We start from the raw sequence: 12118 nt of genomic DNA on the forward strand, positions 1-12118 counted from the left end.
TAACATAGCATGTAACAGCTACAAGAACAACATTACCAATACCCCAATGCTTATCATACCTCCAATCTATGTACAGTGGATGACAAAGTAACTTGCAGTAAATCAAACCTATAATGGAATACAATTGCGACATATAACAAGTTCAATAGGTACTTAAACTACTTATGTTTCACTCCTACCAATACTGAATGAAAGGTGATACAGAGGAACAACTGACAGCACAAAAAAATTGTGCCCAAAACAGCCATGATAAGAAGAAACGTGTATCCTGTGTTTCCACACTTCCCATCAAACAACTTCAATTATATAGTATTGCTGAAAAATTAAAGTTACTTTTTTTACAACGCCTTCCAATGAAACTAACAAACTGCCTTTCAATTTAAAATATCCATAAAAGTAATACAAACTAAACTGACTTGAAAACTAGGAAATAAGCAAAGAAAATAAGGAAAGTGAACCTCTTCTTGGGGATGCTAAGTCTCTTGAAATTTCATGTAAAAAAATTAGAATAACCCAAGAATTTTCTGTCCTTGGATAAGAGTGATGAAGGCAGCCATATAAATCTAATGACAAAACAAGAATCAACTTGCAATAAAATACAAGACCATACATGAGCAACGTTATTATTATTATTATTATCATTATTAACCAAGTGGTGTAGTAGTAGTTGTAATAGTAGTAGTAGTAGCAGTAGCAGCACCTGGTACTGCAATTCAATCAGAGCACTGAATCAACCTATGCAACTCAAACAGGGCTGCCATGAAAGTTTATTTTTATAAAACACCACCTGAGGCCATTTTGATTCTTCTGAATCAGTAGTCTGGCTAGACTATATAAGAAATTTTTATAATGAAATTTATCTTTTAAATAATTAGCTCTATTACGATAGCTGTGTTTCCTGTGTCAGTTGGGAGGACAATAGTGTGAAAACTAAAAAATTAATGCTGTTTTGTTTGAACTGTCTATTGACCAATTTCTTCTGGGTGGTTTGAGCATTTAGCTTTCCATTCAGTTTTCACTTCTGTCCACATGAGTGGGGAGGTGGGGGCATGGGGGTGGGGGGGGTTTGGAGTTGTTCAGTATAATAGAAAGGTAAGTATTTAAAGAATTAATTTTATTATAAAAATTTCTATATTTTAAATGAATCTTACCTTGGAGTGGCTAAAGGAACGAGAGGACATTGTCCCTGCCAATGCACTAGACACATTCGATGCAAAAAACTCAAATTGTTACACAAAAATTTATTTCTAGATTTAATTGAGTCAATGTCTAATTACATTAAATCTAGCTTCCTACCCCGCGCTGACAATTTGAGTGAAGAAGGAAAATTTAACAATTTCAGTAGGGGAGACTAAGAAGAAGAATCATTCCATATTGCCAAATACACACCAAAATCCAGACAATCCAATTCATTAACTAAGAAAAACAGACCAAAATTTCAGAGCACTTGTCTACACATCTGACTGGTTTCATTGACAACCAAAGCAGTCGCTGTCTTACCCTAACTCTCCAAAGAGAATGGGGCAACTATCGGAAGCGTTCGTTAATGACTGTTTCCATTTTAACACTTGTCAAACCAGCACCAAGTAGTCATAGACAGAGCAAATGATAGAGGTTAAGTTTCATCTAAAATTTTATATTCTTCAGGGACAAACTGTTTGCATAATTCACAAGGACTAGCTTTATCATGTCCAAATGTATTTCCCCATATCATAGAAAGCAATTTTTCCATGGCATATATTCCAGGGGTTACTTTGTGAGTTTGTGTGTGTAAATATGGTTGGGTCTCTTCTCCTTGCACAAGCCTGTTTCATCATAACTGAAGACTGGCTATGACAAGTATCCTTTCCTTCTGAATTCCTTAAGCACTTTTGGAAACAATAATGCTACCTCCATGACAACTTTTACTGGTAGAAGTTTCTCAAAAAGATCCTTTCCTCAAGATTTATACCTCTAAAACTTATAAGCAATTTGAAATTTCAATACTAGAAGTACTAAGACCTAAGAATTCTAGAATGGAACACAATACCCCAGCAAAGACAAAAGGAAATGGACAGGGCTCCACCCTTATGGTATAATTAGCTACATCTAGTGGTTGTAATGGTTTGTGGGACCAAACTAAACATAGTTACCAAGACATCTGTGAGACAACATGGTTTCTGATGGCTGACTCTTCTACTTCAAATTTCAGTATGAACTTACCAGGCATAAGGCTCATGCAGAGCTCTGGACTCTTCAGAGGATATCAACAAACTTCAAAGTTTGGTCAATGAGTAAGTGCTTATCCGATCTCAAATCTATAACACCGACACAACTACTATGTGCCCACTAATACCTTGGTTGGTAAGCTGGTGAACTAGTTACCAAATCAAAAGATAAGCAAGCAATGCTTATAAGATATGTCCTGAGCAAAATGCCTCAAGTGCTCACTACATGAAACCTACAGTACATGGACAAGTAAAATACTCGAGGCAGCCATAGTGCCTTTGTGGAATGATAAATAGGATTCCTGTCATATGGTACTATTCTTTTAACGCTTACTTCACAACTAACATTTTTAGATTAATTTCACAACAATGTCTGCAATGAAGTCATCCATTATCAAATGGAGGAGCTTGGTGTTCCCTAAGATCAGGTGAGGGTTATCATGTTCCCCAACAATGCAACTCTACACCTTGCCAAGTAAGTTAATTGTGGAGGATGGTGCCTCACCTTAATGAACAGTTTGGGGGTCTAGCCTCCTGATAAGTAACAAAATCTCTTTTATACTGACCAAGAATTTTGGCATATCCACATTATGTCTAATAGACCTTTCATTACAAACCAGATTGGATGTTACAAAAGCCACATAAGTAAATACCCCTACATTTCTCTTCTACAAATGGAAATAACAAAAATCATCACTAACGAATGCACCCAAATATGCTTGTACAAAAATAACTCTCTTCCAAAATCATGGTCTCCACCTGAGAATGAGGTGCACTGGTGAAGAGCTATAAGAAAAATAGATACCGAAAAAAAAAAAAAGAGCCTAACACTACTGAATCAAGATTAATGTAAAACATCGCATAAAATGCCTTGCGATAAATGCAAGGGAAACAAAGTAGAAGGAATTTATGTCTGCAGTCTCTCTTCCAAAAGCAAAGTCTTCACCTGAAAGTGAGCTTCAGTAGCTGACAGCTTGGTGGTCTGGCTAACTATCCTTTTTACTGTATAGAACAGTTGCACACACAACAGAAAAAACTACTCATCTAAATGTAAAAAGTCATAAAATATACATTCTTTATCCTGCTGAATTATGAAGAATTACTATTTTTACATACATTTTCTGCGATGATTTTGGGGTTTCCCTTGTAAAAGTTACTACAGATGTTTATATTTGACATGTGCTGCTTCCATGAGCCTGTCTCTAACAAATACTACACTGTTAACCATTGGCCCATGAAAATTATTGTAATTTTGAGCTTATCCCACAAATCATAGGTCTCAATCCTGTACAAATTGGCAAAGGTATACTAACCTAGCTTAGAAATCTCTTTTGAATTTTAAGTGCAGAAGAAAGTGGTACAATGTTCCTTGGCTCCCAGTATGAAATTAATTATTGTGAGTCAACATCTTTTCACACCTAGATTCAATTATTCACTTCTTAGTGGCATGCAGAATAACAAACATATTTGTGTAAGGGTGTTGGGAAGATGAATGATAAAAAAAGCAGTTTCACTCTGATAAAATTATGCGATTTATTTGGTGTTGAAGAGAGCTGCGGACTATGTATCTCTGGGTTTATGGGAACATGGTTCAAACAAGGCAACCTAAGTTAGATTAAGATTTTGCAACTGTGTCAGTCATTTAACATGAGTCACATTAGACAAAATTGCTAACCTTTCTGGTGTTTTAAACTACTTAAATATATGGTACAAATTTTACCACCAAGTGGTATTTTACACCACATAGAAACCAGCAGCACTAAACTAGATGACCCTGGAAAGGTGGTCTAAACTGACAAAGTAGAGGTAAGTTCAGGAAGTGCAAATGTGATATGATAGAAGAGTTATGGGAGTGTAGGTGTCAGGTGGTTTTGAACTGAAAGCAATTCGAAATATTTCATGTTTCTAGTACCTGACAACCTGCGAAACTCTCACAGAACATACTCGGGCAGATTCTGCCTGGCACAAAAATAATTTACAGATTTTTGGGCAACTTATTTGAGGTCAGATATTGAGGCTACATCCATGAGACCATTAATCATTCACAAAATTTTACAGACCCCAAGGGTACGACTTCCGCCAAAATACATTTAACTTTCCTTCAAACGGAAAAACCTAAAGACAAGCGTGATGTTTTCAAGCATTCATGGAGTCAATTCTGCCCTGTAACCCGCACCTTCTCACATCAACAGTAACCTTATCACCCAACATGTACATTCTGCTTAGAATGATATCACAATGCCTAGGCTAAGGTGGGGGGACATCGCAAAACATGTTCAGGACATTTCTTGATGTCAGGTTTTCCAAGGGTGAAAACCCCTGGTCAGATTAGGAAAGAATAATTTAAAGGACAGTTAGGTTAGGCTGTATCCCTGGATGAAATATGGCATGTATCTGCTTTTTAACTGGCCTTGAGGACCCATTATAACATCTGTGGTTCTCTGACCTTACAGTTAACAGTTGTAAATTAAGTTTGCACCATATGAAGACTACTCAAACAATGAATATAGTGCTTTAGGTAATGAATATCAGGTCTCAATCTCAGATGTCAACAATTTGCAAACCAGGTATTTAGAATAAAAAAAATCAGGTAAAATCTTTAGCTCATCAGGCTTACCGTCTCTATCAACTTTCGATTATCAAGAAGTTGAGATTTGTCCTTAATTTCACCGGATGTCAACCAGGACTTAATCTGGTCTCGCAATCTCTGTAGCTTTTTAATCTCTTTCTTGAGATCGGCCTCATATTTTTCCTTTTGGTTGCTGTTCGTCGCATTGTGTACCTAGAATAAAATTTAAATATAATTTAAAAAACTTGAAAGGAAAGGCTAAAGGAATCTAATATCCAACTGTTCAATTGAAACTATTCTGTAATATTAATGAAGCAAAATTAATTATGGATAAGAAAAAACACACCTTTTGCCAAATGTCCTCAAATTGCTCTACACCTTCTGCAACCTTTTTCAGACACCTGTCAATTTCACCTGAAAGAGAAAAAATTCTTAAAATGCTTGCCAGTATCTAGAAAAAAGTTCACAAGGACTACAACTGATTCATGTTATACATGTAAATACCCTAAATACACTCTTATTTTCTACTTGTGAACAACCTTCTCTACTTCACAGACACTTAATTTAAAACACTCTGGGGATAAAATGCCTAAGGATTATACTGTATACAGTACATCAAACTTACAGTACACTGTAATTCGTTGATCTGTGACTATAATGCACTGTTTTTCTAGTTGTTCTTAAATATACCTGTGGTTACATTTTGTAACTGCATGTAACTCTTTCCTAAATATTTAAGATCAGAAAACCTTTCTAACATTCATCCAACAAAGAAATAAAAGGTTGCCTTTTCACTTTTAAAAATACTGTACAATAAAATTACTCTGCATTTCATTTCTTCCACAGTACAATTACTATAACAAAAATTCACGTAAAACTCCAAAATGTCATTAGCCTTCAACAGAAGCCTCCATAGAAAATAAGGCCCGATTGTGAAGAGAGAAAACTGTTAGAAGAAAATAAGCCACCCAGCTCTTCAACTTGATACCTATCTCACACTAAATTTACCCTCACTTACAGGGCCTTTCCAGCAAAATCATCTGACACATTGCTGAAGTTCTTAGAGAAAAAAAGAAAAAAAAAAATAATCTATGACATCTCAAGTGTGCAACCTGACCCCTCTCCGAAGCAGCTGCGTGCAGATGCATTTCAGGAGGTGGAAAATTCATGGAAACTCCAGTAGGGAGGTCCCTGTCCTCCACCAATCATGCAAGATCCTCTCTGATCTCCCTGCTCATGGAGAGCTGGGAGGGGAGACAGCTAGGGGCTGATCAGCGCTGCTTCAGTTGTCATCAAACCAGGAGCAGAAGTCACCTATACAGGTCAAGCTTCCTCAAATACAACAGGTGGCAGCAGAGAGTTGCTGCTGATGGGATCTTTTGCAAACCAAGACCTGTTGTGTCTGGAGTTCCACAGGGTAGAGTTCTTGGTCCGCTGTTATTCTTAGGGTTGTTGACCTCGAAAACAAGATTGTTCAGTATGCCAATGACATTACACTTGTGGTGTAAATAACGTCTCCACTTATGAGAAACGAAGCTGCCCTGAGTCTCAGTCGTGAGAGGACCGGACTAGTTAATGGTGTAGTTGGTGGGGTATGAGGCTGAACTTCAGTAAAGCAAAAACACTACAGGCAGTCCCTGGTTATAGGCGGGGGTTTCCTTCCCGACAGCATGACGATAAACGAAAATCGCCGATAACCAGAAATCTACAAATATCGGCATCTGTTAGGTGGGTATTGGCACGACTGGCGCATATCGGGTCAAAAATCCAGTTATTGTTGTCACTAGACAAGTGCCGTAAAACCAGATTGCCGATAACCGGGGGACCACCTGTACAGTATTGATTAGCACATCTCATACACTTTTCCCACCCCATCCTCCCCTTCAGACTGATAAAACTTAGGCTGAACAAGTCTGGATCTTCAACTATTCTAGGTGTAACTTTTGATTATCTAACTTTTGAGAAACACCTAATGAAAGTTTCAGCAAATGCCACATGAAAGTTAGGTATTTGTCGTAAGGCATCATATACTGTATTTATAACAGTGATAAAATCAATGCAACCTGTTTTACGTCATTTGTACTTCCTTTACTGGAATTCTGTTCTCCGGTGTGGATGTCCTGCTTCTGCCAGAGATTTACCTCTTTTAGATAGAGTGGTTCTTGGTGGTAGGTTTCTGTTTCCTGATACTGTACTATAGTAGCAGTTATGACTTGTACCATCGACAGATGGGTCCATGTTTTCATAAGATGTATTTCAACAGAGATCTTTCAGAGTCACAATTGATCCCTGATCTGCTGAAAGCAACTAGATTTGCTGAACAGCAGCCCCAATATGCAGTAAATGTGCTTTGCTGTCGAACTTCTCAGTTCAAGAGGTCCTTTATTCCTCACACCGTTGGACTGTGGAACTTCCCAGAGGATGCCGAGCAATTAGAACTTCAGAAGTTCAAGCGAAAATGCAATGCATTACTACCCTAATATTATTCTTCTTTCATTTTGATACATTTTTAACTATTTAATAATTTTTTTTTTAGTAAGTGGTATCTCTCCTTTCTGTATTTCCTTTTCTTCCTGTTGCTTCTTCAGCTTCTTCATACTGAACACCATATTCTTTGGAAACTTGAATTTCAAGCCAGTGGCCCCTATGGGCTTGTTCCATACAAATAGGTTTCATCTACTGAATAATAATAATATCTATTTATTAATTTGTTAATTCATTTTTTCTTTTTTAAGCTTCTCTCTGTATTTCCCTTTACGTCCACTTACATCTTTCTAACGAGCACCATATTCTTTGGAAGCATGAATTCAAGTCAATGACCCCTATGGGCTTGTTCCAAATGAACAGGGTTCATCTTTTGATTAATAATAAGTGAATGGATGTGAATATGACTGTGAGATTTGAGTTCCTCCAAACATAAAAGGTGACCAAGGAGGATCTGCCCAAGCAAAGCTAGTTTTCCTGTTGGGATAGACTCTGCCCTGAAACCTCCAATAAAAAAAAAGTAAAAAAGAAATCACAATGTATTTCCCGGAGGTCAAAGTTAAGTATACCTTAGTTTTACCAAACCACTGAACTGATTAACAGCTCTCCTAGGGCTGGCCCGAAGGATTAGACTTATTTTACGTGGCTAAGAACCAACTGGTCACCTAGCAACGGGACCTACAGCTTACTGTGGAATCCGAACCACATTATAGCATGAAATTAATTTCTATCACCAGAAATAAATTCCTCTAATTCTTCATTAGACAGCCGGAGACTTGAACTCAGGCCTAGCGAGTGCTAGCCGACAACTCTACCGACTCGCCCAACGAGGAATTAAAACCCAGAATCTCTGCCTCTCCTTCTGCCTTGTTCACCCCTGCTATCACACATGCTCCAAGACCAGCCACTCCTCTTACAGAAAACAGTGATAAGAAAGCGAAGATCCTGACAATCAACATCCACTTACAGATTAAATTATAATACTGTATAGTTTTTAAACATCTGTCTGTTGAGTGTGTGGAAGTCTTCATGCATAAGTGTAATATATAAGTGTACAGCAAAAACTGAACCGGTGTGTTTGTGTTGCAATATCATCATCGTTGAAAATCACAAGTCATCGTGTGAAAGACTTAAATGGAAGTGGACGCATATTAGCATATCCTTACATATGTATAAGGTGAGAGTCATTTTGACCCTTTTTTGTAGCCATGGGACAAACATCAGAAGCACTGCAAATAACACATACTCAAGTACATAAAGTACTGTATTTGAATATACTGCCAAGAGCACATGACACCATACAGCTAAATGCTGCAACTATTACAGGTTAACATAAAGGACTATACTGTACAGGTCATTTATTTATATTAATTAAAATTTACTTTCAAGAGATTTTGGACTTCAATGGATTTTTGTATTGTTACTGACCAAGCTAAAGCTGCACAAAGCAATGCATGTCAATTAATTTTAACAACTGCAATAAACTGCAAGCACCTAATAGTGAAACAAAGTAATTGGAGGATTACTCCCCAGATCACGCCAAAAAATCAATCAGGTAGTGCATCTGCTGTTTGGATAAGAGACAGAAAATCTTCTCCCAATGTTTATCAAAACGATGTAAACTGCATTATTATTGATCCCCTTCAGATTATTCTGCCAAAATGTGTAACCCGGAATCAATCCTAAATCCAATCAACAAGATACTCTGTACTTAACAAGCCCAAAGAGACATTAGCCTGAACACTTGTATGAATAAACATTAGGCAGTCCCTAGGCCTATGCAAATCCTTTTAAACTGATAGGATGTCTGTTGCAAAGAAAGGGAAGGTACAGTACTTCTGAGTCTGTATAGACTGATACTTGAAAGTACAAATCCTTCAGATTTATCAAAAGCAAGAAGTCACCATGGAATGTGAAATTTCCACCTAAAACATAGAATGGAGTTAAACAGATGAAATTAATCAGGGACGAGATTAATGATTGGTCTCCAGCCACCTATCATCGTATCCACTAAGATGATACAATCACAGAAACCTGCAGTGTTGACATTTATGACTTCCACACATCATTCTCTAGCACTGTCATCAGAATATAAGAATTTGATGATTCTAGAGAATAAGCAGGAAACTGGATTGGTCTGTGAGAAAGGGAAGGACAAAATACTTTAAAACGAAGCCTGTGGTCATCCCAGAGGACAAGAACTACCCAAGGTTCCACTCCATCGGTATCACAATCCCATGGCATGACAGACACCCATTAACTCATGGTAGTGAGTGAGGAGGATCGCCAGCTTTAGCAACATCCCCCCTTCCAGACTGTTAAGACTCCTGAACCATTTGCAAGTTAGATGCTTGCAGAATACCTAATCAGAATCTACATAACATCTGACCTCTCCCTAGACCCAATGTCAAAGCTGCCCCCAATGGCTCTGCTACAGTGCCTTTCATGGGTGCCAAGAGAACCCCGAAGGGCACTGCATCATGCATAATGGGGTCCTGAGTGCCAATTCTCTTCTCCACCACTACCTGTACCTTATTATTTGATTCACGAAGGAACCCCAGTCTTGGCTGAAATCTGTCTTTAAAAAAATTATACAAACGCAACGGCACCTCTTCAAGATGATTTTTGCCCTCAAGTTTGCAAACTAGTGTGTGGGGAGGCAACATCTTTCCTCCCAAAGCCAAATTTCCAAAAGAAAGCAAATAACAAAGGTTCTCTGGAATGCCAATGGAAGGCAGCAATCCCTTTAATAGCTCTTTGTCTCTTCGGGTCTTCGAGTAGAACCATCAGGTCCCAAGGAGGTGGGTGCCTGAGCAGGAGGTGGGGAAGACAGGATCTCCCTCCACAGCACCATGCACAAAGTGAGATGTCTGGTCATCATCCGATCTTTACATATCCTTCTCAGACATAGCAGTGGGGATATGGGTGGACACCATCCCAGCAGCATAGTGGTTGAGGTGGGTACAGTAAGGGGGACCTGGGTGATGCTCATGGAGTATTGCCCTCAGAAGACACTGACAAATCTTCCTCACCCACCTCCTTCTTCGATCATCTTTCTCCCACTGGGCAGGCAACCAAGAAGGACACTCAACACAGCTGAGATGGCAAACATTCATGGCTCCTGCACAATAAACACAAAGAAAGGGGTTCACTGACAAATGTAATCATGAAATGTGGACACAATCAATCCAAAAGACCTATGAGGATCATTCTTCCACACAGAGGAAGATCATCAGGCACAGTCATTACAACACAATTGCAATTAAGAATAATCCATAAACAAGAGCCAACCATCAACTCAAAGAAATAATTAAGAAAACAGCTTTAAAAGCAGCCATGGTGGAGAGCACGCAGAGTGTATGTCTATACAACATGCTGGCTAAAGAAAATGGGATACTATCGAACTAAATGAGTGGGTGGGTTCCTCAACTCAAACTTTTTACCAACAGTATCTACTTTATTACCAGCTAACACTGAAGGTATTCCACATATAAGATGAGGGTTTGCAGTTTCATAAGAAGAGTAAAATTTAATTGAGGGAAAGCAAGTTAAGGACTAGTCTAACTAGATTAGGCCTACTGCAGTTGACAGCATTCAAGACAAGAATCCTTTAAAATAAAAAATCCACCAGAGTCTTATATGCAAAATGGGGGTACCTGATAGGTTAATGTTTACCCAGACACCATAAACTGCCCGTCCTTGTACCTAGTCAAATATGATTGTAATATTACCATTAGTTACTCAAATATCATCATTACAGTATTAAGGTACCTAATTAAAAGAATGAAGCACTGTAGAAATCAAAGTAGGATGTTGAGATAAATACCTTTGTTTGACACCTTACTCTAAAATGTTACAGTATTGTAACCATTTCTTTGCTCATAAGCACATTACTGTCTATCTGTCATCCTGCCTCATATATCTCATACTGGAATTTTTACTTGGAAAAGTCTTTTACTTCATTAACTGAATTTGAAATTTGGGTGATAATGGTAAGTAACTCTGGCAATGATCACTGGTGCTGCGGTCCTCACTAACATCAAGTTTTCATTACTGAACACTGTTTTCAAACTAAGTGTTTTTGTGTCTGATAACTGTACTGGTAGCTATTACATTCAAATATGGTATTTTCATTGGAAATGAATGCTCTGCTTGACTGATTTCCTGCTTTACCGATATTTCAATCTCTACTGGTACCTGTGTGACAAATGCTTTCTGCAATACCTAAGGTGCTTTTGTTTTCTCTCTCAAATTATAGTATACAGTATAGTGTGTTTTATCTGATTTTTTCCTCACAAACAGTAGCTATATACTTCAGTAACATTAAATGCTTACATGCAAATTGGAGGCAGTGGTCTTATTTGCCATAAAAAATGGTACAGCAATTTAATCAGTGTAGGTCTTACCTTTCTGGATTACACAATTCAAGGGAAGTTAGCCTACTTGACCATGCACAGACTCTTACCCCAATTTATGTAGCTCAAAATACTGTACAATACAGGTATTTTTAGAATTCTAGGTCAAAAGAGAAATAATGTGGAATTGGTCATTTTAGTGTTTTTCCAGAGGATATATGGGGCAAGTGAATACTAAAATACTTCTTTATCAGCAATAATATGACAACTTGCATCATTTTCCAAGTAGGCTACATAGTTGATTGTTACTGGTAATTCCTGGAAATTGTTTGAGAAATGTTAGCTCCTAGTAACAAGAGCTGTACATGAATGCCTGAGAGATCTTTTTTGTTTTTCTGTTTATAAAACATAAAAACTCTCATAATTTTCCTGAAGAAGTTTCCAATTTTTCACCACCCAATATACTCAATTTAACAACGGCTGCCTTATGAGTAACAACGGCT

The 12118-nt window shown here is 37.8% G+C and overlaps 1 protein-coding gene across 6 annotated transcripts in view; it reads right to left on the reverse strand.

Annotated features, from left to right (window-relative positions):
* Positions 1–12118, reverse strand: part of Not3 (CCR4-associated factor Not3) — a 78069-nt gene that overhangs the window by 62980 nt on the left and 2971 nt on the right. For all 6 annotated transcript variants that reach the window (XM_067127198.1, XM_067127196.1, XM_067127195.1 and 3 more), the window contains exons 2-3: positions 5123–5190; positions 4825–4989 (exon numbers count right to left, since the gene is read on the reverse strand). In XM_067127198.1, coding sequence (XP_066983299.1) covers positions 4825–4989; positions 5123–5190 — 233 coding nt within the window. The remainder of the gene's footprint in view (positions 1–4824; positions 4990–5122; positions 5191–12118) is intronic.

This window comes from Macrobrachium rosenbergii, chromosome 25 (assembly GCF_040412425.1).
Source record: "Macrobrachium rosenbergii isolate ZJJX-2024 chromosome 25, ASM4041242v1, whole genome shotgun sequence".
NCBI lineage: Eukaryota > Metazoa > Arthropoda > Malacostraca > Decapoda > Palaemonidae > Macrobrachium > Macrobrachium rosenbergii.